This window comes from Orcinus orca, chromosome 19, assembly GCF_937001465.1.
Source record: "Orcinus orca chromosome 19, mOrcOrc1.1, whole genome shotgun sequence".
In the NCBI taxonomy this organism is placed as follows: Eukaryota; Metazoa; Chordata; class Mammalia; order Artiodactyla; family Delphinidae; genus Orcinus; species Orcinus orca.
In genome coordinates, this window is record NC_064577.1 from 15,329,186 (window position 1) to 15,353,693 (window position 24,508).

The window sequence follows — 24,508 nt, forward strand, 5'->3', positions numbered from 1 at the left end:
TAATGGTGACAGCTAATGGTTATAGAGTTTCTTTCTGGGGTGATAAAAATATTCTGGAATTTAGATAGTGGTGATGACTGTACAAGTTTATAAATATACTAAAAACCAGTGAAATGTACATTTTAAAAGAGTTGGTTTTATGGTATATGGAAAAAGAAAGGTTCTACCCCTGCTGCCACTCCCTACCATAAACACTCAGTTGTGGGGGACAAGGGGTCCTCACTGTTTACCTTAGTTCTGTTACTTACTATGCCTCATGTCAGCCTCTACCAGAACTGAAGAGGCACATCCTTCCCGTTAAATACATTTCATGGGAATTAAAACAAATTCTGTCCACGCATAAGGGGCTCAGAATCACCTAGGCACAGGCAAGGAATCCATAAGTCACTCTGGATCATCATTTCCCAAAGTATGTTCAGAAAACCCTAGTGCCACGAGAAATGAATAGGTTGCAAGAAAAGGGTCCTGTGGTCAAATAAGTTTGGGAAAGACTGGGATAAATAAAGTCAAACTGTTTTCTTTACTGCCAGGACTTCTTGTCTGCAGTGTGCTAGTGTGCACCGTAAAGCTTCAGGTCCAGGGCATGGTAAGCACCACTTCCCAAGCTTATTTCACCAAGGCACCTTTTTGTTCCTCAGAATATTTCTCAGGACTACTAGGAAAAACTTCCCCAGACGGCACTATGGAGACATCTCAGAGAACCAGAGAGAGGCCCCAGCTGGAAAGCTACAGAACGGCCAGGTCCCTGTTACTTGAGAGAAGATAGAACACAGCTCCCTCCGCTCAAAAAGAGAAAATGCTCTAGAGGGTGGAGGACAGCACATAAGAAGCTGGAACAGGACATAACCAAAGCCTTAACATCTAAAGCGTTTGCCGGCAGGGACTGTGTCTTGCTCAGCTTTAAGTCCCTAGCACCTAGCATGACATCTGGCAGATAGCTGCATTCGGTATGCTTACGAAATGACAAAATAAAACTAAGAGAAATTCAAGCCCCAAAGAGATTAATGTGCATATGATAGGCAACAGCTTTCGGAACTCTGCTTCGAGAAGATATTCAGGCTGAAAAACACTGGGAATATGATGTCCACCCCTCCACGGCACCCCATCGTGGGTTGTCGAGAGAACTTAGTAAGGGGGTGGGCCCAGGGCAACCAGGTCTTCCCAGTCTCTCTCCCGGATCTCCCGACAGGAGCAGGCCTGGCTGGCTGAGCTTGGGGCCTGACCTGAGATGTTCTCATGTCCTTGTCCTCAGGCTGGGGTCATCACCGAGGGGAAGCTGAAGGAGCTGGCGCCCCCCATGCCTGTGTTGCTCCTCAAGGCCATCCCCGCAGATAAGCAGGATTGCCGCAGTACCTATCCCTGTCCTGTGTACAAGACTTGTCAGCGAGGACCCACCTACGTGTGGACTTTACACCTGAAGACGAAGGAGAAGCCTTCCAAGTGGGTTCTGGCCGGAGTAGCCTTGCTTCTCCAGGTGTAGCTCCCTGCAGACCCACCGAGGAGACAGAGCTGGGCTGGAGGCTGCCCAGAGGGACCAGTGGAGAGGGCGGACCACAGCCCTAGAGAAAGATGAGAAACCGAAAGCACTCACAGTTCTGAAGAATTCCTTTGGGGAACTCGGAGAGAAGGACCTAAAGTGAGGCAGAGCCAGAGGAGTGTGGACCTGGGAACTAGGGAGAAGAGTGTCGTAACACTGACCCTTTCCTAATAAAGCGATTTGTTCTTCAACTGTGTCTGGTCCAGGCTTTGAGCGTTGCAGAGTCATAAGTTATCATGAAGAGCCCAAGAGAAACGAGCCACAGGCACTTGAGCCCTGACGTCGTTATACAGCCCTACACGCAGCTAGTTCCCAGCTAGTCCGGGGCCCAGCAGCACCGGCATTGCCCATGAATCAGAGTCTGCATTTTAGCAAGCTCCCCAGGTGATTTGTATGCACTTTATGGTTTGAGGAATGTTACTGTGGATCAGGGGGCCACCAAACTTTTTCTGTTAGGGGTCAGATAGTAAATATTTTAGGCTTCGCAGGGCATACTGCTTCTGTTGCCACTGCTCACCTCTACCACTGTAACCCTGAAGCAGCCATAGATGATACCTAAACGAATGGGTGTGGCCACGTTCTAATAAAACTTTACAAAAACAGGCAGTGGGCTAAATTTTGCTGATCACTGCTCTAGAGGATAAGGGAAGTATATATGCAATATTTATCCTTCATTAATCCACACAGCCATTTAACAAGTGTTTAACATATACTACTTGCCGAGGACAAAACTGCAAACAAGGTGGATTGTTTCCTTGTCTTTCTGTCATCCTTCAGATCATTTAAGAGGGGCCCAAGGAGAACTCTTTCACCTAAAGCTTTTTAACCTAAAAGTTTTCTAGATTTTCCTCTGTGGAACACATTTTCACTGGATGCCCAAAGAGGTCTACAGTTTTAATGAGCTGTAAAGAGCTCTATGGGGGGGGGCTTGTTGGTTAAGTCGTCTGGGGGTGGGGATTCACCACTCCTTCTAGGATCATTATTTCCACATATCCTTGGAGAGACTTATTTTTGGATTAATTACTATTTAGTACAGTGGTTCTTCATTTTGAGCAGGCATCAGAATCCCCTGGAGGACTTGTTAAAACAAAGATTGCTGGCCCCCATCATTCAGAGTCTGATTCAGTAAGTCTAGGAAATTGCCGATGCTCCAAGTCTGGGGACTGCACTTTGAGAACTCCTGATGCAAAACATAAAAACCCACCCTCCTACAAACCTCTGCTATGAGAACACAGAGTCTCATGCCAATTCCACCATGATTTTCCTGCTTTCTGCCTTGTGGTTCCCACATCCCCCAAAGAAGGGCCTTATTCCTCATCTTCATGCTATAAGAGTTAACAAATTCCTCTGGAATCCAGGGATTCCAACCTAAGTGCTGTCTCTCCTCACATCAGCCAGCAATGTACTTCCCATTGTTTGCCAACAACTTGCAGTTTCTTGCCTACAGTTCATCTGTTCCCATGGAGATAGCTCTGTCCTCCTCCTCAGCATCACGCTTCCTGATCCTCACTGGGAACAGTACAGTGAGAGCAGGCAGAGGACGACCAAGATGGAAGGAAAGTGGTGTCGCGGTACGAGAGCAGGACACTCTGGGCCACGTCAGTTTTGGAGACAAGTGGTCAGGTTAGATATGTGTGTTAATAAACCTCTAGATACACTATAAATTGGATCAATACTATTGATTTCTTCCTAACACGTACAGACAAAATGAGAGAAGGAAGATTATTTTAGAGGCCAGGACACTTTGGCAAAAATGATGGATTGCCTAAGGGGGACGCCAGGAGAAAGAGGGGCAACTTGAGGCCCCAGAGCAAGTGGGAGGTGGGCACGGAAAGAGGACATCAGAGTGCCCTGCACTGGCCAAGCTCTCACCGGGGCACCAGGCTAGCAAGTTCCCATCACTGTTCTGCTGGCTGGTAAACTTGGTGGGTTTGTACGAGCTGATCTAGGAGCTCAACCACCACTTAGGGTCTGTGAGTTCCAGTCAGCACACAGTGGACGCTGCAGACACAGACAAGACAGGGAGTGACCACCAAGTTTATTGAAAACAAGGGAAGCTTGGAGTTAGCTTTGCACCTTTATGACAAAGACCACACTGAGCTAACTGGCCTCTACACTCCCCCCTCTGGAACAGAAGACCTGCTCTAGGACCACAGTTCTAAAGGGCGGATGTGAGGTTCTTCCCAGCAGCAGCTGCGGCTAATCCAGTTAAACCCTTCCCAGAGACCACTCCTAAAATGGGACCTCCAAGTGACACATTTTCCCCAAGGGGTCCAAGAGAAGAGATGAGCTGAAAGGTGAAGACTTTTCTTCCTCCTGATGCAGAAGCAAGAAACTCAACCTGCGTGAAATCCGATCCCGAGGCCAAGATATCCTCCGCGTCTAAAACCATGTCCCAGTCTCTCCTCTCCAATCCATGAAAAAATGAGACAACAGGGATATTTTCTAAGAGATGCAATTTCTACGGATGGAGCCAAGTTTGTTTTTTATTTTTTTAAATAAATTTATTTATTTTTGGCCACGTTGGGTCTTTGTTGCTGCACGCATGCTTTCTCTAGTTGTGGTGAGCGGGGGCTACTCTGCATTGTGGTGCACGAGCTTCTCATTGCGGTGGCTTCTCTTGTTGCGGAGCACGGGCTCTAGGTGCACAGGCTTCAGTAGTTGTGGCACGCGGGCTCTAGAATGCAGGCTCAGTAGTTGTGGCGCACGGGCTTAGTTGCTCCGCGGCATGTGGAATCTTCCCAGACCAGGGCTTGAACCCGTGTCCTCTGCATTGGCAGGCGGATTGTTAACCACTGTGCAACCAGGGAAGCCCGCCAAGTATTTTTAAATGGACCAGGAGACAGACATGGGCTCACAGAGCTTGGCTATTGAAAGGGCTTCTTTCCCAAATGGGATCTTTGATGTTTGGCAAGGCTTGAGCTCCAGCTGAAACTTTTCCCACAGCGGGAGCACTTATACGGTTTCTCTCCTGTGTGAACCCTCTGATGCCTATTAAAGTTGGATCTCTGAATAAAACTCTTCTCACAGATGGGGCACTTATAGGGCTTCTCCCCCGTGTGGATTTTCTCGTGGTGGCGCAGCCCCGAGAAGTCGCTAAAGCCCTTCCCACACGTATCACACTTGCAGGGCTTCTCGCCTGTGTGGATTCGCTGATGCTTCACGAAGTTTGAACTCCGCAGAAAGGCTTTTTTGCAGGTGGGGCACTGAAAGTACGTCTCTCCAGTGTGAGTTCTTTGGTGAAAATCCAGCTGGGAATTCCGGTAGAAGGCTTTCCCACACTCCCTGCAGGTAGGGAGTCTCTGGGCCATGGGGGCTCTCGGCTGCCGTCGTGGGGAGGCCTCTCTCTTCCCCTCCAGCCATGGCATGGACGGCTCTCCGGGAAGAGGTGGCAGATGCTGACCCAGCTGTGTCCTGGAATTCCTCTCTCGGGGAGAGAGCTGCGCCCCTGTCCCCTCACCATGAAGGTTCTCCTGGGCCTCGGGGAGATTCTCTCCTTCTCCAAAGCATCTCGGCTCATCCTTGCTGAAGAGGCCACTCAAGGAAGTCTGAGGAGGCTCTCCTGAGGCTTGAGGGTCCTGGTCCCTGTAGTTCTCCAAGTTTAAGTTCTCTTTGTCATTCTCCTGTCTGTCCCCTGAGAGGAAAAAGAAGATATGGAGCAGCTCAATCAGTGGTCTGCCCTGCTTTGCAACTCATGTGTCAGAGAGAGGGTCATCACAAAACATTAATTCTTTTTACCAAGAGGGCATCGGTGAGTGAAGAAAAACACTGTCCAGCCTGAGCACCTGGCACTCACTTCACATGTGTCCAGGCTGTGACTCAGCTCTGGAACCAAGGAGAACAACTGACAGCAGAGGATGGCTCCCAGAGGCCATAGTGGCCACCCCCACAAAGAAGCAGCAAGTTTCTTAAGCCCAGGAAAAACAAGTCTAGTATATGAGAGTACTACTCTAAAAACGTATTGGTTTTTATCTAATTATATATAAAAGATAAATATGATCACTAAAAACAATTTGAAAAGCATACACAAGAAAACCAAATCAACCTCAATTATACCACCCAGAGGCAACAACTATGAGTATACATTTCCTTCCAGTCTTATCTAATTTATACATATGTATGTATGTACATATGTATGTATGTGCTTTTTTCTGACACAACCGATATCATACTGTATAAACAGTTCTATTTCTGGCTTTGTAGCCTTTAAATTGTAGATGGTGGTACTTATCAATTCCACATGGATTCTCCCTTTCACAAGTCACCCCAAAATTCATGAAATGCAACCACGTGTCATTTTACTGTGGTTGTGATGCACAGTGAGACTGCTGTGTAAAAGCGAACCCCTCAGTCTGTGCTTGAATCCAGCATTCACTTGTGCTTCATTATGTCACGTAACAGGTAAAGTTTGTTTTTCTCATCATAACTTGGGTTTTTGCTTATTACTACTTAATGATGCATGTAGTAAAGATTTTTATTTTAGTGGTAGAATTTATCTTCAACTTTTATAAATTACTTTATTCCTGTAGATCTAAAGAAGCTGCTTGCCTTTCTCTTTCCTATATCAGTGTCTTTCAAATTATCAGCTAGAGACCGGAATCTGCTAGAGAACCAGACCTGAACTTGGTAATTCAGAGCCTTATAACATGTTCCTCTCAGATGACAAAGGTACTTTCTCTTTTCTTTAAAGAAGCCTTCATAAATATCATTTTAAAGAGCTGAATAATGGCCCACTGTGGAGACGTCATAATAAACACATAAGAGGAAACATAATTTATTTAAGAGTTCTCCTACTATGGGAATTAAGTTGTTTGTTATATTTTGCTACTATAAATTATATGTGATAAGCCTTTTTCTTCATAAATTCTGCCCACATTTCTGATCAATATCTTAAAGGAGGTTCCTCAAAGTAGAATTACTGTGTCAGTGGGCATGAATGGTATTAAGGCTGTTGACACCTACTGGCAAATCGATTTCTGCAACGACTCTGCCATCCATCCTCGGGTCTGAGAGGCTGGGCAGAGAGGAGGCGAGTGTTCAATACCTAAGCACTGACTGTGTCTCAAGTATCTGCCATTAAGGCTGGTGAAAAATGGCTTCTCATTGGTATAAATTTTAATTCTTTAGTTATTAAAGTTTTCCACACTTATGAGTTATTTTTCATACTCCAAGACTGCTGTCCACTTTTTTTTTTTACTGGGAAAGTCACTTTTTTTCTTATCAGCTTGCATTAACTCCTTCTATATTAAGAAAAATAATCACTTATCTGTCATGTTCGTGAAAAGAGTTTTTCACCGTTTAGTTATTACTTTAATTTTGTTTGGGGTTATTTTTATGTATAGGAGTTGTAGTCTCTTTCTTTTTAAATACAGTCAAATCTATTAATCTTTTAATGATTCTTTTCCGTTGCTTTTATACTTATAAAAAGCTTCCCCAGCTTGACATGAGTCAAACATTTACCCGTTTTCTTCTCTATTATTATTTTATTTTCATATTTTATGTCTTTTTCATCTGTTTCCAACTTATTTTGGTATATGACATACATAAAATTTAAGCTAATTCCTCTTCCCAGTCTTTTTCCTTATTTTGCTCATCCCGTGGATTTGTTCTGCTTCTTCCTTCATCACATATTAAAGTCCTTTATAGACCAGCCTCTGTTCCCAGGCTCTGTCTTCTGTTCCATTGGCCTGTGCATCTATTGTTATATCAGTATCCCACTGTGGTAATGAGTTTACCCTTTTAAAATGATATATTCTTAATATTTACAGACCCAACATTGATGAAACATTCTTCTTTCAAACCTTTTTACTGTTCTTGCAGTATTTTTCCTGATAACTACTTAAGAACCATTTTTCCAAACATAGTTGACCCTTGAACAACGAGGGGTTTGGGGCACCCACCCTGGTGCAGTCAACTTCCGAGTGTAACTTTATAGTCAGCCCTCAGCATCCAGGTTCTGCATCAGTGGATTCAACCAAATGCGGATCGTGTACAAATTTATTGAAAAACATCTGAGCATAAGTGTTCCTGCACAGTTCAAACCTTTGCTATACATGGGTCAACTGTATATATATATATATATATATAATTTTAATCCTTTGGGAATTTGATTAGAGGTATGAGTATGAGGCTTTTTGAGGCTTACTCACCTGCTGACCTTCTTTAACAGTGAGCTGTTCTTCCATATGGTCAAACAAAATAGCGTATCTACCCTCTCCTGGGACATCGCCCCCTGCTCTGAGTCCAGATTTGGCAGACTGCTCACTCTTGTACCTTTGAGACCGGACTAGTCCTTTCCTGTCTTGGTATCACTGTCTCGTCCCTGCACACCTGGACTCCTGCGTCGGCTGCCCACAGGGTTCCCCTCCTCCAAGGGGACCCTCCCGGGCTGTCCTGCACGTGGCTGCTTCCTCAGCCTCTCTCCCCACAAATCCTCTCTCAAGAACCTACAATGGCGTCTCTTTCCCTTATCAAGGCAGGCCGGCTTTATACACTCTCCACAGTCTGGTTCAAGGTAAGATCTAATGGGACCATGTCAGCAGGTGAGATGACGGGAAAGAAAAAAAATAGAATGTTGCCATATGGAGATAGAGTGAGCAAGGTATCACAAATAAAATCCTACCGCATGGGAGTACAGGGGCAATCCCTGTACCTTCCTCTCAATTTTGCTGTGAACCTGAAACTGCTCTAAAAAATAAAGTCTATTAAAACAAAAATCCTACTGCAACAACCTCTAAAGCAGCATTTTCAAACTTTTTTTTTTGTCTGCTACCCACGATAAGAAATACTTTTATATCGAAATATATTTTGATATTTTCTATTCGGTATTATCATTTCATTTTTTAAAATGCTGGTTGCAACCCTATAAAATATTTTCACAACCTGCTAACTGGTCACAAAATGCAGTTTAAAAAATACTGCTCCAAAGGAATCCTTGTGAAGTAGTATTATGGTAAATATATTGCTTAAAATTAAAACCGTATGTCTCATGTGATGCTTGCTCTCTCTGTGGTATTGATACATTAGCGAAGGAAACAATTAATCAGATCTTACTGGGGAGAAAGAATGGCCTGTCATAGAGTTCCCATCCTTGGTCCTTTTATTCCTCCATGGTTCTGGGATCTTTTGTAGATTTGAGGGAGAGAGAGAGAGAGAGAGAGAGAGAGAGAGAGAGTGTGTGTGTGTGTGTGTGTGTGTGTGTGTGTGTGCAGGAATGTTTGACAGTTGATTTTACATAACTGCAATGTTTTTAAAGAATGTAGAATGCAAAGGGTAATTACTGTTTTACAGCAGAACAAGTTCATATTTCTTCGTACCAGTCTTAAAATAATGTGATTTATATGAAGTATTTGATGTTGCTTCTGTTTAATGAGACTTAGATGCATGGAGATCAGCTAGACCATATTTTTCTGTTTGTCTTGTTTATTTTGTTGAGGGTGGGTCAGTTACCATTCACCATAACCAGAGTAAGAAAAGTCTAGTTACTTTGAACCTTCTTGTTAGGAAGGATAATAGTGGCCTGTTAGATAATCTTTTTTTAATAATAGAATTCAACCCATATCTGTTTTGGTCTCAACTGTACTAACCCTAATTCTAAGAAAGAAAGCTGTCAAAACAGGCAAGAGTGAGGCAACAGATCGGATGCGGGGTCTTTCTTCCATGGTTAAATATGTGTCAACAGCCCAATAGTCAGAGACGAGACCCACCTTGGTACTCAAACTGGACTGACCAGATCACGGCCGGTTAGAACCAATGTAATAGAAACCAAGTACGGATATTGCCCCACCACCTCCAATATAATGACTGGAGGTCAGCAATGGCTCTGGACCAGTAGAGGATCACTCACCTATGCAGGTGGATCTTGGGATCTTCTCACTGATGTGTAGGTGTGGTCCTGTCAGCTCTGCCCCAAACCCGGCTGGATCAGTCAGGTCATGCTTGGGATTGGAAATGCCTGGTACAGAGAGAGATAATCTGTGGGCCTGGATGAATGGGGAGCACTGGGGACCAAGCCGTGTTGCTCGAAGGAGGGCGCTGAGTGCAAAGGGAACTAGGGAAGCTCTGGAGACCGCTGAGGATGTGCGGAGCGTCTAAGACACCAGTACTCACGAGAAACCCAGGATATGTGGTGAAGGCCACAAAAAGAAGATTCTGAGAGGGAGGAGTCAGACCACCTGGCAGGCTGGTGCGACGGTCGTGACTGGGACCCCACGCGTGGTTGGCTGGGACTGTGGTTAGTAGAAAAGGCCATGCATGGTCGGCCACCGCTGAGCCCCGTCGTAACTCAGCACCTACGAGCTACGTAACAGTGAGCAAATGACTTGATCTGATGCTCACTTTCACCACCTTAAAATGGGAATTCCATCACCCATTTCACAGATGAGGGGAGTTACTGTACATGAGGAGCCACAACAGTGCCAGGCGCACAGAACACGTCCAGTACAGGGAGCTGTCACTGTAACTCAACCACCTCCAGCTCCGCAGTTCCCAGCCACGTCTCTAAGGATTTCCTTCACCCAGAGAACATCAAGCAGTGCGGCTGTCTCTAAAGCACACGGAAGATGTCTCCTTCCATCAGGCTGACCCATGCCCGTACCTCCTGAGACCATCTTCCCATAAGTCTCCAGCATGAGATCCCAGTATTGCTCCTTCTGAGTGGAATCCAGGTGCCTCCACTGCTCCTAGAGAAAAACACAATGCTGTGAGTCCAGGGAAGGCTTCTGAACCCTCCTTCCCTGCCTGTGGGAGGCTGAGAAGAAAGGAATGGGCCTCAGGATCCTGGCCATCAGATGGTCTGAGAAAGCATGGGAGGAGCTTCAATGGGAAATCGACAGGGTCTGCCTCAGTGTTTCTTGCCGTGGTTAGAAAACATTTAGGTTTTAAGTTCTGTATTTTCTTTTAAGTTGCCTGTTTTTGCGAGTGGAGAAGAAAGAGAAGGCAGGAGCCCTTTCTCCACTTGCCTTTTGCTTAACTCTCTCAGTGCTTATCAGAGAGGTCTTTGAGCAGCAGGGGCCCGATATTCCCCATATTTCATTAAAGTCTGGAAACTCAAGAGGGAAAGGAAAGAAATTTTAAAATGTATTTGTTGGAAAAGCAAGTGCAAATCAGTGAAGGGGTGGGAAGGGTAAAGAATGACATCAGGCGAGTTGTGAGTCTCACTGTGAGACAGACTGTGGCCTCGGAGCAGAAATGCTGCAGCCACACACACTTCGAATCTCCCGACGGTTCTGAGTTTAGGTCCAACAGCAGATCAGTTTTTCTCCAGTGAGTGGGAAATGGAGGGGTTCCCTAGGGAAGCTGTCCCTTGAGTACGCCCAAAACATGCCCTTCTAATCCTATGGAACTGAGCCTGGAGACTCAACGCTGGGAAGGCCATGGAGCTGGGGTCAACTTTTGTGAATCAAATGGCAGTCTCCCCACCAGGAGGCTGACTGTTAGACACTCAGTTTGTACAGCAGAGTGATGAACAGCGCAGTCACTGGCGTCAGACGCACTGGGATTCATGTCCCAGGTCTGCCATTTCCAGCTGCGTGATCTAGAGGAAGTTACTAAACTTTTCTGGGCCTCAGTCCTCACCTAATGATAGTACTAGACTCAAAACACTGTCTGGAGGTTTAACAGAAGTAACCAAGTGTGAGCTACTTTCAAAGCACCCACTACTTTTCATTCATAGCATTCACCACAGTTTATTAAATATTTATATATATATATATGTATACACACACACACACACACACTCACGAACGTATTTAATGAACAGTTGCCTCTGTAGCACATTCGCACCATGAGAAAAGGATCCTCCACTGTTCTCTCTCAGTTCCCAAGACCGTGCCCAGGCTGGAGCAGGCACTCAATAGAAGTTGTCTGGGTGAAACAAAGCCCTTAGCAAACACGTGCTTGGTAGGCGGTCTGTATTCTCATTATCACTACCACATGCAGCCTATGGGTTATCGGGCTCCCAAGGTTCACAGGGAGAATTCAGGGATCCTGCACACTCTCGGAAACCCCAAAGTTGATAACCATCTATTATTGTCATGAACGGCCAGCCAGGCCACAGGCGGCAGAAGTGAGGAGAAGAAGAATGAGAAGAGAAGTCACCCTCCATCACACCCAACCCACTACCCAGGGAGGCCATTCACCATTCTGCATTAACTCTGCCCCCAGTACATTAAGGGGACTGGAAATGGCTGAAAGAGAGTGGGGACGCCAAAAATTCTTTAACTAGCAGATACTAAGCTTTAAAAGAAGAAAAGAAAAGGAGGAATTAAATTTCTTAGGGTGAAAAAAGTGAAAAGGTGAAAAGTGAACTCTATATGTTTATTAACTATAACCACATTTTAAATATGGATTTTAATTTTTAAAAATTTAAAGTAGGAATTTTTAGCAACTTACTTTGTTAATCTTCTGTGAAGGAAGCTACCTTAACAGCCTACTGGAAATAACCAGCTTGAGCAAACACTGCTGAATACAGGAGTCCTCGGTCTTCCTGGTCAAAACACACAGACCCTCACGTCGGCACTGGCAGAGAAAAGGACGGGCTGCCAAGCGTGGTAACATCTGCCTGGAGGCCTGGCTCGCCGGATACAGGCCTCGTCCGTGGGCACCAAGAGAGTAGCCACCCAGCACAGTACAAGGCAGAAAGGAATACAGCCACCAAATCCCCCAAGGGCCACCATCAGCCCTTTCAAAGCCCAGGAAAGAGGCTTCAGGAGTCTCTGAAAGGCGTGCCTCCAGATTAAAGCCACACATTTACTCAAGGAACTGCCCAGGAGCTAGGGATGCATACGAAGCCCCTTACTTAAGAGGCAAGACACCAACTGCAGCCATCTTCATTTTCTGTCATTTTTATAAGAGGAGAAAAAAGTCCAAATTCCTATTCTGGAAGGATGGAAGTATGAGATCTGATGGGGAAATCATCTCAGTTTCATGTGGAAACAGCACCATCTTGTGGGTTTGTGGGACACTGCCACAACTGACTGGCACACAGGCATCTGTGCTGTGTTCCCTTCCCAAGGTTTGAAGACACAGGAACCGGCGCCAGTGCAACCCCAAGTCTGTGAGACTGTCTCTGACTCAGTCACGGCATCTACCACTGTGGACCTCATACCCTGCCATTGTTCTCGAGGTTCCTAATTTAGGGAACAGATCAGAGGACATGATTCTTTATGCTGTATTTAAACATTCCCTTCAGTTAGTTACAAAAGACTCCATTAAACATCGAGGTCCTTCTGATGCAAATAGTTGTTAGTTTGGGAGAGGGATATTGGGATCGGGTAGGGATGATTTTTGTTTGTTTGGGGTGAGTAGCTGTTAATCAGTTATCCGCTATTTATACATTACATATATTTATATACATACATTTATATGGTGCTGCTGGTGAGCATTTGGAATACTGACTGCAAGCTACCCAGAACAAGTCATGGTTAATGTCCTCACGTAATGTAGAGCTAATGTTCAACTCCGCTAGTTAAAATATGTTAATAAATTGTATATGCTTTTCATAGGGATACTCTGTATTTACTATAGAAGCAATAATAATCCTCCAAGTCGACCTGAGATATTTGGCAGAATACCCAAATCTTTTTCACCAAGGAGCCTCCTGCCTAACAGTTTGGTTTCTGCGTACTTAAAAGCAGGAAGATGGGCACCCTTGAGTCACTGAAAAGCTGTATCCCTTCCCTGCCCCCTCCCCACCCTCTGCCCGGGGTAAACTGCAAAGCTCGGACTCTGGTTTCTAAATCTTTTGAGCCTGGAAAGCTGAGGCTCAGACACATCTACAGCGGCTTCCCTGTGTCCTCACCTTCACTCTCAAGTACCCCACGAGGAAAGTCCCAAGAAGAGCTCCCCAAAGGTTTGAAACAATGCTCTGATTAAGATCTACAGGTGCCTGAAAAAGTTGATTTTTTTTAACATCTTTATTGGAGTATAATTGCTTTACAGTGGTGTGTTAGTTTCTGCTGTATAACAAAGTGAATCAGCTATACGTATACATATATCCCCATATCCCCTCCTTGTTGCGTCTCCCTCCCACCCTCCCTATCCCACCCCTCTAGGTGGTCACACAGCACCGAGCTGATCTCCCTGTGCTATGTGGCTGCTTCCCACTAGCTATCTTTTTTTTTTTTTACATCTTTATTGGAGTATAATTGCTTTACAATGGTGTGTTAGTTTCTGCTGTATAACAAAGTGAATCAGCTATACGTATACATATGTTCCCATATCTCCTCCCTCTTGCGTCTCCCTCCCTCCCACCCTCCCTATCCCACCCCTCTAGGTGGTCACAAATCACCGAGCTGATCTCCCTGTGCTATGCAGCTGCTTCCCACTAGCTATCTATTTTACGTTTGGTAGTGTATATATGTCCATGCCACTCTCTCGCTTTGTCACAGCTTACCCTTCCCCCTTTCTGTGTCCTCAAGTCCATTCTCTACATCTGCGTCTTTATTCCTGTCCTGCCCCTAGGTTCTTCAGAAAACGTTGATTTTTATCAAATGCAACTTTTCAGAGTTGTTCACCACATAATCAAGATAAACCTGTTCTTGAGACTTGTGTTTACAGCCAAGATGGAGTAACAGGGAATGGATTTACCTCCCTGCTGAAACAACCAAAAACGGGGACAAGATATATGAAACAATGATTTGCAGACGATATACTTTAGGAAGAGCAGAACAGAGATCCCCGTGTGCCCTACAGTTGCCCAAACTTACCACCTGGAGAGGGCCTCCAGAGCAGCAGAAGGAGCTCAGGGTCTGGGGAGGCCAAGAGGGTTACAGAGTTGTCAGCAGGGGAGCTGCACACAGAGAGAGCTCTGGAGATCTGCAGAGGGTCCCCCGCAAGTCAAGGAAAGACCCCCCCCCCGAAAGAAGCAGAAGGCACAGTCTCCAGAGTGCTGGAAACACTTCATATTTCCAGCAGCCAGAGTGGAAAACGTTGTCCATCAAGAAGCATAAGGTATAGTATCACCTCAGTACAGGAGGAAGATTAGCCCTAGACTAAAGGCTTCACTGGTGCCATGTAACAAACTGTATCCAAGTAACTTAACTGCATCCCAGAGCAGAGCTCAACAACATTTATAGGAATGCAAAAATATGCAGCCCCCAACAATGTAAAATTCACCATGCCTGACATGCAATCAAAGATTACTGGGCATACAAGGAAGTAGGAAAAAACATCTCATAATGAGGAGATCAAACCATCCATCAAAACTGACTCAGAACTGACACAGGTGATAAATTAGCAGACAAGGACATTAATACAGATATTATAAACATATTCCATATGTTCAAGGAGCTGGAGGAAAGATTGAACACATTAAGTACAGACATGAAAGATATGATAAAGCCCAAATTCAAACTTCTAGAGATGAAAAACATCTGAGATGCAAAATATACTGGATGGGATTAAAAGCAGATAAAACACTGCAGAAGAAAAGATTAATGAGCTTGAAGACATAAAACTAGAAACTACACAAAATAAAACACAGAGATTAAAAAGAGAGAGAGAACAGAGCATCAGTCAGCTGTGGGTCAACTTGAAGAGATCTAATGTATATATACACATGTTAAGATTATACATGTCCCACATGCGTGCTATTCTCACAGTTCCCAAAGAAGCAGAGAAGGCAGGGAGACAGAAAAAGCAGTTGACATAACGGCCAGAATTTTTCTAAATCTGATGAAAGCTATAATCCAGCAGATCCAAGAACTTCAGTGAACCCCAAGAACAAGGAACATGAAGAAAATGACCCCAAGGCTCATCATAGTCAAAATTTTTTAAATCAGAGAGAAACTATTAAAAGCAAGCAAGAAAAATACATGATATGCAGAAGAACAAAGACATGTGGCATGAAGAACAAAGAAGTACATGTGGCATGGTTCCATTTTGTGTAAAATTCCAGAAAATGCAAAGTACTGTATGGTGACAGGAAGCAGAACAGTAGTTGCCTCAGGACTGGGGGAGAGTAGAAGAGCAGCAGGGAGGGTATTACAGAAGGAAGCCTTTGGGGGCGACAGATATGTTTACTATCTTGACTGCAGTTCTGGCTTCACATCTGTATATACCATGTCCAAGAACTGATCGAATTGTACACTTTAAATAAGTGCACTCTATAGTTTGTCAGTCACACCTCCACAAGTGAGTGGGGGAGAGGATAACCTGTCCCCACGTTAGATATAACATTCGAGATCACAAACCGACCCCAACGTGGAGGCCTAGACTAGGAAATGAAATAACAGTCTTTTCTCAGCATAACCCAAAGGTAATAAAAAAGGGAGACAAGATTGCTTCATCACAGCAACTTCTTCGAGGGCCCAGATTCTATTATTAAAGATGACAATTAGGAAACATTCTGCCTTTAAAGAAATATTGAAACTCGAGTTTCATTCCACATGTATGGCTGTCATCCTTGCTAGGCCTTCCTCTCTCCTCCGATTCTGAGAACGCTTCCCTTTTCAATCCACGGACTGTTGACAGACCCTCGGAGCGAGGTTCTGGGGTACGAGAAGCAGGGGAACCCCGCTCACCTGAGGTGCTGTGTGGAGAAGGGAGGCTCCAAAGTCTTGGTCTCTGATGAGCCTTTCCTCGGGTCGGGCAGGAAGTGGGGAGGCAGCCAGGGCTGAAGGCGGAGACAGGAAGATTAAAGAATCCCGATGTCCTGTCACCCGCTAGCCAGAGGGCACAGGTGCAAACCTCCACACGTTAGAACCAACGCCTGTTCTGCCATCTGTGATCTCAGACTTGTGCTTACCTCCCTAACCCACTCCAACTCCCCCTACCTTCCCAGCTGCCTCACCCGTGTCTCATCCCACCTCCCTCCCCAGAACCCAAATCCGAAAGGCCTGGCCCTGTCATAAGTGGTTTAAATTGCAGCCTTTGAATCTCCAAATCAGAGTGATTCCTGTATGTCTACCCTGCTTCCGAACTTCCCAGAGACACCCCAATCTAAGCGGCACATCATTTCAATTCACTCTTAGGCCTACTAACCACAATCCCACAATTTCTCCAAGACGGCACCACACACACCACCTGCCCCTCACCTAGTCCTTGTTCCGAGTCGGACTCCTCTTTCACGATGTGGCTCAGTGGCTCCCCAGACCGGCAGGCTGAGTTCTGAAGCCCCAGCTCCTGAGGCACTTCAACATGGGCCTCCGCTTCCCCCAGTGGGCAGCTTTCAGGCTCCGCCTTCTGTGATAAGACTTCCTGTCCCAGAACTTGGATGCTGATCTAGAGACCACATGGTACTAATTACTGAAAGATCCAGAGTAAGGATTTCTGAAAGATACAAAGCTAACCTTCTAGAACGCATCATAAGGCAGTCCTTAGGGACATGGGGCAGGGAAAGAAAAAAGCGAGCATTTACTTCTGGTCCAGCAGGAACCAGGGAAGGAAACGTCCTGAGAGAGGCCAGAAGCCATGGCCTGCGAGCCCTTCCAACAGGCCACTGATGTTGTGTTTCTACTGGACAGTCTCCACCAATTAAAAGGCAGGCATCTTTGGAACAGCTTCTCAAACATTCTAAAGATGGAATGGGATGGGAGATTTAGCTTCAATCCCTAATGGATAAAAAGTGTGGAGAATCTCAGGGAGTCGGAGTCTTAGAATCAGGTGAGGCATGGGGACACACTGAGATAGTATAACAAGAAATGTGCAACTGGGCTTTGTCCCAGGTTCCTGGCAAGTGCTCCTAAAAGCCCTGGAATCTCCTGAAGGACAGGAGTGCCGGGAGCAACTCCTCCTATTCAGAAGGAGCCCCTTTCAACCATCCCTGAGTTGATGCTGACGAGGTGACTCTTGGTGGCCCCTAGACGGCTTCAGGATGGTGGCCGGTCCCAGAGGAACTAATCAGGTGATCAGAGGGTTGGAACTTCCAGCGCCACCCCTCAACCTCCGGGGAAGGGAGAGGGGCTGGAGATTTTCAATCACCAACGGCCAATGATGAAGCAATCATGCCTAAGTAATGAAACCTCCATAATAACTCCTAACCTGTGGGGTTCAGGGAGCTTCTGAGCTGGTGAATACATACAAGTGCCAGGAGGATGGCATGCCCAGATGAGGGAGCAGATGCCCTGTGCCACCCCCATCTCCTCCATTTGGCTGTTTCTCAATCATATCCTTTATAACAAACCGGAAAATACGAGTAAAGTGTTTCCTTGAGATCTATGAGTCACTGTAGCGAACGATCAAACCCGAGGAGGGGGTTGTGGGAACCTTCAAATTTGTAGCCAGTGGGTCATAAGTACGGGTGGCCCCTGCAGCTTGTGATGGGGTATGAAATGGGGTCAGTCTTATGGGACTAGCCCTTATCCTCTGGGGTCTGAGCCAAGCCAGACAGTGTCAGCGAATTGGTTGTTGGTGTGGAAAAGCCTACATATTTGGTGCCAGAAAAACAGACAACACCCCTGCTAAGACCCCAGAGGAGCCCTGTGCTTCAGTCAGAGATCACAAAACTCTCTGCTCACCCACTGCCACAGCTTCTGGGGGTCCCCCCTCAAGCTCTCCACAAGGGTCACTGCTTCCTCCCCGCTGCCTGGACACTGCTTCCGCACCCACATCTGGATCTCCCCGGGCAGGATGGTCAGGAACTGCTCCAACGTCAGGATCTCTAGGATCTGCTCCTTGGTGTGAACCTCTGGCTGCAGCCACTGGGAACAGAGCTTCCGAAGTTGTCTCAGGGTTTCGTGGGGCCCGGACATCACCTGGTAAGGAAACTGCCTGAAAAGCTGGCGTGCAATCTCAGAGCTGGAGGGCTCCCCTCGAGGGGTGTCATCTGGTCCAGAGAACGCGGACTCCTTGGGCTTGGCCAGTGGCGGCGGCAGGACTGGAGCCTGCCCCAGCTCCACGGGCATCCTCTGGCTTGGCAAGTCCTTTTAGGTGATGTGCTTCTGGGATGGAGTTGTCCCTGGGAGAACCAGGTCTTCACAGAGCCTCTCACAGGGACACTGGAGGGGGAGTGACAGTGATGCTATGCGGATGAGAGGGACGCACTTTCAGAAAGGACAAATTCACACGCCCTGCCTGAGAAGCCTCGGAGGCAACCGTGCATCTTCTGAAATCAATGGACACAGTAATCTATTTTGAAAGATGGTAAACTTGAAGCCACAGAGCAAACCATTACTACCATATCTAGACTGTCATCATCACCCTGACCATTTTTACAACGTTCTCTCTTGGTCTTCAAAAGGCCAGACCAAGTAGAAAAATGAAACGCACCACATTAAGCGTTCTCACTGTGGGTTTCCAAGTAAACAGCTCTTCTGCAAAACACTCCAATGTCTGCATCCATGTGTCTGCAGACCAAAAAATAAAGCTGAACAAAGACCTTGAAGCCCTAGGAATGAAGGCTAAGGCTGAAATGATCAGATGCTTCCAAAATAAATATGAGGTTGAAGAGAACTCTTCCCCAAAAGGTGCAATGAAATTTCTAAGTGACCTCTTTTGAATGCCATGTTGAAAACTGGGAATTTATGAAAAACCTGTCACACTGAAATTTTCAACACTGGACTGAAAGAAGGTTTAGAATAAATACTGACTACCTCAAAAACATTCCTACAGACTTGAAGCAAGTAATCACTCTTTTATGGCGAGTGGTATCAAAATTCAGAAGGCAGCAACTAAGACAGTGAAAAGAGAACTATTAAATGGCAAAGTTAATATTAAGATATTTTTAAACGAGCATGCACTATTTCTAGCTAGCTTTCTTGCATGTAATCCTAATATTAGATTATTGGGTCTATCTTTAAATATTATGAAGGAGCTAGAGGTCATCATTTCTCCATAAAATGAACCACAACAATCAATCACTTGGGTGTCTGGCGTAATCAGAGATCAGTACAACACTGTAGCTTTTGATGGCTGCTTTTTCCTTGAGGTGTAAGAGCAACGTCTTCACCCCCACCACTTCACCCAAACAAGCCACCCTATATCACAACATCATTTAAAAATAAAACAAACAAAAAAAGAAAGCATTTTTTTTCAAGGGTACAAAAAAGGAAGGAGTAAGGTAAAAAGGATCGATCTAATATTATGTTTCTCATGTGGACCTCACTAACTGTACTTTTTGTTTACGCAGAGACCCATATATTTCATTCATATATTCACGCAGCACCCAGAGTGCTACAGCAACATATGTTCTCAATAATTCAGGAATTCTATTTCCGGTCATGGCAGCCCACCTACTGTAAACAATGACAAAACTGGAGAAAACCTAAGAGGCCACTGTTTTCAAGCACTGGCCAACCGGAAAGGCGAGAATGGAATCCCTGAGAGAAGAAAAGCTTGTGAGGAGGGCCACGATCATCCCAGCTGTCTGCCGGGGGAGGATTTCCTAATCCCAGTGCAGAAGGCTGGAGCTTAAGCAGAGACCAGAGGTCTCACTAAACTGAGGAGGCAGAGATCAGCATTTGGAGCTACCGAAGTGGCTGGGATCGGAAGAACACGGCAGCAGGGAGGAGGGAGCTATGGGGTGGAGGCGGAAGTCTGTGCGGGGGGGCCCCCTGTGAGTTCTGGCCAAGGGCTGGGCTGCACTCAGTAGGGTGAAACTATGCAAGGTTCAACAAAGAGCAGTTGCTACCAGGTTAAAGGAGCAAAAGAGGGATACAAAAGGCCAGTCAGTGATGAGAGACATTTGCGTTTCTGACCCTGAGAGGAGAGAGACCTTATTAACACTCAAGGCATCCTGAGATACCAGAAAGGCCACATGTTAGGAGTAAGGACCATGCTCTAGAGAAAGACCTACTCTAAACCTGCCCTAAAAAACTTAAAGCCAAGCTTCAACAAGATCCACAGAAGAGGTCCAGTCTACTGCTCTATTCTGATCCAGTTAGAAGAATTTGGGGAATTCCCTGGCAGTCCAGTGGTTAGGACTCCATGCTTTCACTGCCAAGGGCCCAGGTTCAACCCCTGATCCGGGAGCTAAGATCCCGCAAGCCACACAGCATGGCCAAAAAAAAAGGAATTTGGGAAACACCTTGGGCTTTCCAAAGATCTGCCCTAAAACCAAGCCAACACAAGTTGATCAGTCAGTAATTGAACTGCCTGCTAGAATAAAAATCAGCACTCTTCAGAGGGAGGTAACAGAATCCTTAGGGTCTACAATGTGCCATCCACAATATCCAGGATGCAATCCAAAATTACTACACATGTAAAGAAACAGGAAAATGTGACTCAAAATCAAGGGAAAGCAGTAAAAAGAAACCAACTTCAGATGGCCTGAGGACTTAAAAACAATATAGTCTTTATGACAGAAGAGATAGTGACTTTCTATAGAGAAATAGAAATTATAAAAAGAAACAAATGCAAATTCTAGAAAATGAACCATCAACCCAGAATTCCACATCCAACAAAAACACCTTTCAAAGAAAGAATTAAAGACATTTTTCAGATAAATAAGCTAAGAGAATTTTTCACCAATGACTTGTACTACAAGAAATGCTAAAGGACATTCTTCCAGTTTAAGGGAAACTCATATATACAGAAAGGAATGAAGATCTCCAGAAATGGTAAATACATGGTGAATAAGTTTAAGATACTATGCTTTTATTTCTCCTAACTTCCTTAAAAGGCAACTGACTGTTAAGGCAAAGAAGACAATAGTATAAGTAGAACATAAGACAACTAGAAGTAAAAGATATAAAAATAGCACAAAGGAGAGGGTAAATGGAATTAATCTGTTGTTTTTACATTTATGAACTGCTAATTCAGAAATAGAAAGTTAGAAGTAAGAAGTAGTGTCAGGTGAAGTGACAGATGGGAAATGTAAAGGTGTTAAGTGAGGGGCAGGAAATAAGAAATGTGAATTATAAAGTGGTACAATATTAAAGTATATTCCAATAAGTTAAATGTTGATAATTTAAGGATGCATACTGTTAGCTGTAAAAATATTATACAAAGAGGTATAGCTAAAAGCCAATAGACGAACACTAAAAAACAGTCAATAATATACAGGAAAGGATCAAGAATAAAAATCAGAAAGATCAAATGGAAAAAAGACAATATGATAGATTAATACCCAGCCATATCAATAATTACATTAAATGTAAATGGACTAAACACTTGAATTATAAGGTTGAGATTGTCAAATTTAAAAAAGCAAGACCCAATGGTATGCTGTCTACAAGAGACATTTTATGTATAAAGACAGATAGTTTGGAAATAAAATGGTTGGAAAAAGACATTCCATGCAAACAGCAAGCACATGAAAGCTGGTATGGCTATATTAGTATGTGACCAAGAGACTTCATGACAAAGAGAAAAAGAGGGACATTTCATTATGATAAATGGGTCAAATCATCTAGAACACAAAGCAACCTAAATGTGTATGCACCTAATATCAGGTCTAAAGGGACAAATCCTCAATCATAGTTGGAGATTTTAACACTGTTCTCTCAGTAATTGATAGAAAAAATAGACCAAAAAAACCTGTAAGGATATAGAAAATCTGAACAACACTATCACCCAAGTTGATGTAATTGACATTTAAACCAACAACTGCAGGGGCTTCCCTGGTGGCGCAGTGGTTGGGAGTCCACCTGCCGATGCAGGGGACACGGGTTCGTGCCCCAGTCTGGGAGGATCCCACATACCACAGAGCGGCTGGGCCTGTGGGCCGTGGCCACTGGGCCTGCGTGTCCAGAGCCTGTGCTCTGCAACGGGAGAGGCCACAGCAGTGACCACGTACAGCAAAAAAAAAAATAATAATTTTATATATATATAAATATATATATAAACCAACAACTGCAGAATACACATTCATTTCAAGTGCATACGAAGCATCCGTCAAAACAGACCATGTGTATAATTAAGTTTCAAAACACTGGAATCTTAAAGTATAGATTCTCTGACCACAGAGAAATCAATAACTAGAAACCAATAACAATAAGATACCTAGACTATCCCAATATATGGAAATTGTTAAATAACAATAGTAAATAACCTATGACCAAAGAAAACAAACCACACAGGAAATTAAAATATATTTTCATATTGAATGACAATGAAAACACAACATATCAAAATTTGTAGGAAACAGCTAAAGCACTGCTTAGAGAGAAATGAGAAGCTTTAAATAACTGTTAAAATTTTTAATAAATATACACACATCCTTCACTGTCTAGATCTATTTGGATCCTGAGTTTCAAATAACAAGTGGCAAGATGTCAGATAGCAAGAGACTTATCAGTAGAATTATTCACATTTACTTAGTTCCCTAATTAAGATAGCAGTTTAGATAACAGGGAAACTGACTTTCAGGGAAAACTATAGATTATAAAACATTTAAATCTAATTTCAGCAATTATACTCTCACATAATGGTAGGGGTAATGCCTCGCTTATAATTAAATTACTTGATAGATGCTTTATAGATTGATATCCCAATGACTTCATGAGAATCTGCTCCTGTTATGAAAAAAATTTAAAGATATCCCAAATGTATAGTTGCTATACTTATTAAAGCTATAACAAATTAGAATGATTTTTTAAATGAACATCTAGGTAAGGATACTTACTATACATTCATATACAAGTAACCCTTTGCAGAGCACCTACTATTGACAAAGACTGTCTCCTTAATCAAACTTCAGTCAAGCTGAAGTTGACTGAGTCATCTCTTTGACTAGGACTGGCCCTTGGACTCTGTCCTTGTCACTTCCAGTCCAGTTTAGCAAGAATCTTGCTGACTCCAGTTTAGGGAGTCAGCAAGACTTGACATTTGATCAAATTCAACATCCCTTGGTATCTGCTCAAATTCCTTATGGCCGTGGCCTGCCTTCAACAAAACCGGTCAAGTTGGCTTAGCTAGAGTCCCCCCTTAACCCAGATGTTTCCTCTTAGTAATTTTCCACCCACTGAGCCCTCCCCACCCCTTGGCTATAAATTTCCAGTTGCCCTTGTTGTATTCAATCTCTCGCTCCAATACCACAAAGTCCCACGGTAGCCCCCCTGAATAGTCTGCCTTACCGTTTTTAACGAGTCTCTGAGTAACTTTTTCTTTAACACTATGCATCAGCTCCTTATTAGGCTCAGTTCAAGTCGTTTCTAATCCTCACAATTACCCAGCAAGGTGAGTATTACAGTGTACAGATCGGCAACCTCTGAGGCTCACTGCGGCGGCCAAATTCAAACCCAGGAGGCTCTAAGCCTGTGCTCTGGGGAGGAGAGCTGCAAACCTTTGAATTTGGGGGGCGGATTTGGGAGCTGTCACAAAGGGCTGGAGGGGAGGAGAAGCTACAGGCATTTAGCGCCCCGGAGGCCAGGGGGGATCCAGGCCTGCCAGGCGCTGGGCAGTGCTGCCCACTGCGTTCTCCACCCTCCGCCCACGACGCCGACAGCGCCGGGAAAGAGACTCCGGGCATCAGCCCATCCGGGTTCCCTCTTCCCGAGGCTCACTTCCAGCCTTTGGGGGAAGGCAGGAGGGAGGGGCCCCTTTTCGGTCCCAGTCCAGAGACGTGGCCGGAGAGTCCGGAGGGGCCCACAGGCTCAGGGACGCAGGGCCCGGTCCGGGGTACCGGGTCTCCACAACCCCAGAGTCCACTCACAGCCCCGTCGCCCCTCCCCCGCACTCGCCGCGTCCCCGCGCGCGCTCCCGGGCACTCGGGCGCGCGTCCGCCGGCCCGACCGCCGCTCCCGGAGTTCCGGCCGAGTCCGGCGCGGACGCGGGAGGCGCCAGGCCAGACCCCGGGCTGCCGCGGCCAGGCCTGTCAAGCCCGCGTGCGCTCACCTCGAACCGCGGCGCCGGCTCTGGGCGCACTTCCGGGAGACGGGAGGCTGCGCGCGCCTCTGGGGCTGGCGGGGCGGGGCGGGGCGGGGGCGGGGCGGAGGCGCGGGCTCCGATTGGCCGCCCGGGTCGCTCCGCCCCGCCCGCGCCTCCGCGGCGCCGAGGCCACTGTGCGTCGCCTGCAGCGGGCGGTTGGGTCATTCATTCGAGTTCCGCGCGGTCACTCAGTCCTCACCTGGATGTGTAGTGAGCCCCGGGTCT

The 24,508-nt window shown here is 45.5% G+C and overlaps 2 protein-coding genes across 7 annotated transcripts in view; one reads left to right on the forward strand and one right to left on the reverse strand.

Moving 5' to 3' along the window:
* Positions 1 to 1,690, forward strand: part of DNAH9 (dynein axonemal heavy chain 9) — a 299,097-nt gene extending 297,407 nt beyond the window's left edge. For both annotated transcript variants that reach the window (XM_004266832.3, XM_033422847.2), the window contains one exon: positions 1,253 to 1,690. In XM_004266832.3, coding sequence (XP_004266880.1) covers positions 1,253 to 1,480 — 228 coding nt within the window. In that variant the 3' untranslated portion in view covers positions 1,481 to 1,690. The remainder of the gene's footprint in view (positions 1 to 1,252) is intronic.
* A 1,864-nt stretch (positions 1,691 to 3,554) lies between these two features.
* ZNF18 (zinc finger protein 18) lies at positions 3,555 to 24,282 on the reverse strand. Of its 5 annotated transcripts, none has more exons than XM_049702247.1 (7): positions 24,251 to 24,282; positions 17,995 to 18,474; positions 16,573 to 16,759; positions 16,060 to 16,151; positions 10,134 to 10,218; positions 9,384 to 9,491; positions 3,555 to 5,171 (listed from the first exon to the last, which is right to left on the reverse strand). In XM_049702247.1, the coding sequence occupies exons 2-7, from the start codon at positions 18,379 to 18,381 to the stop codon at positions 4,405 to 4,407; spliced, it is 1,626 nt and encodes a 541-aa protein (XP_049558204.1). In that variant the 5' UTR covers positions 18,382 to 18,474; positions 24,251 to 24,282; the 3' UTR covers positions 3,555 to 4,404. The 5 variants fall into 5 exon arrangements, with proteins under 5 accessions (XP_049558204.1, XP_033278739.1, XP_004266879.1 ...); XM_033422848.2 differs by lacking the exon at positions 24,251 to 24,282 and adding an exon at positions 23,491 to 24,244; XM_004266831.4 differs by lacking the exon at positions 24,251 to 24,282 and adding an exon at positions 23,491 to 24,244 and having other exon boundaries at positions 17,995 to 18,497.
* Positions 24,283 to 24,508: the final 226 nt, after the last annotated feature.

What these genes read in the sequence shown, in the direction of transcription:
- ZNF18 (XM_049702247.1), bottom strand. Translation starts at nt 18,381, where the DNA reads ATGCCCGTGGAGCTGGGGCAGGCTCCAGTCCTGCCGCCGCCACTGGCC. An exon ending in CGACTCGGAACAAGGACTAG is followed by an intron (nt 16,152 to 16,572) that starts GTGAGGGGCAGG and finishes CTCCGCCTTCAG; the next exon opens with CCCTGGCTGCCTCCCCACTT. An exon ending in TGGGAAGATGGTCTCAGGAG is followed by an intron (nt 9,492 to 10,133) that starts GTACGGGCATGG and finishes TCTCTGTACCAG; the next exon opens with GCATTTCCAATCCCAAGCAT.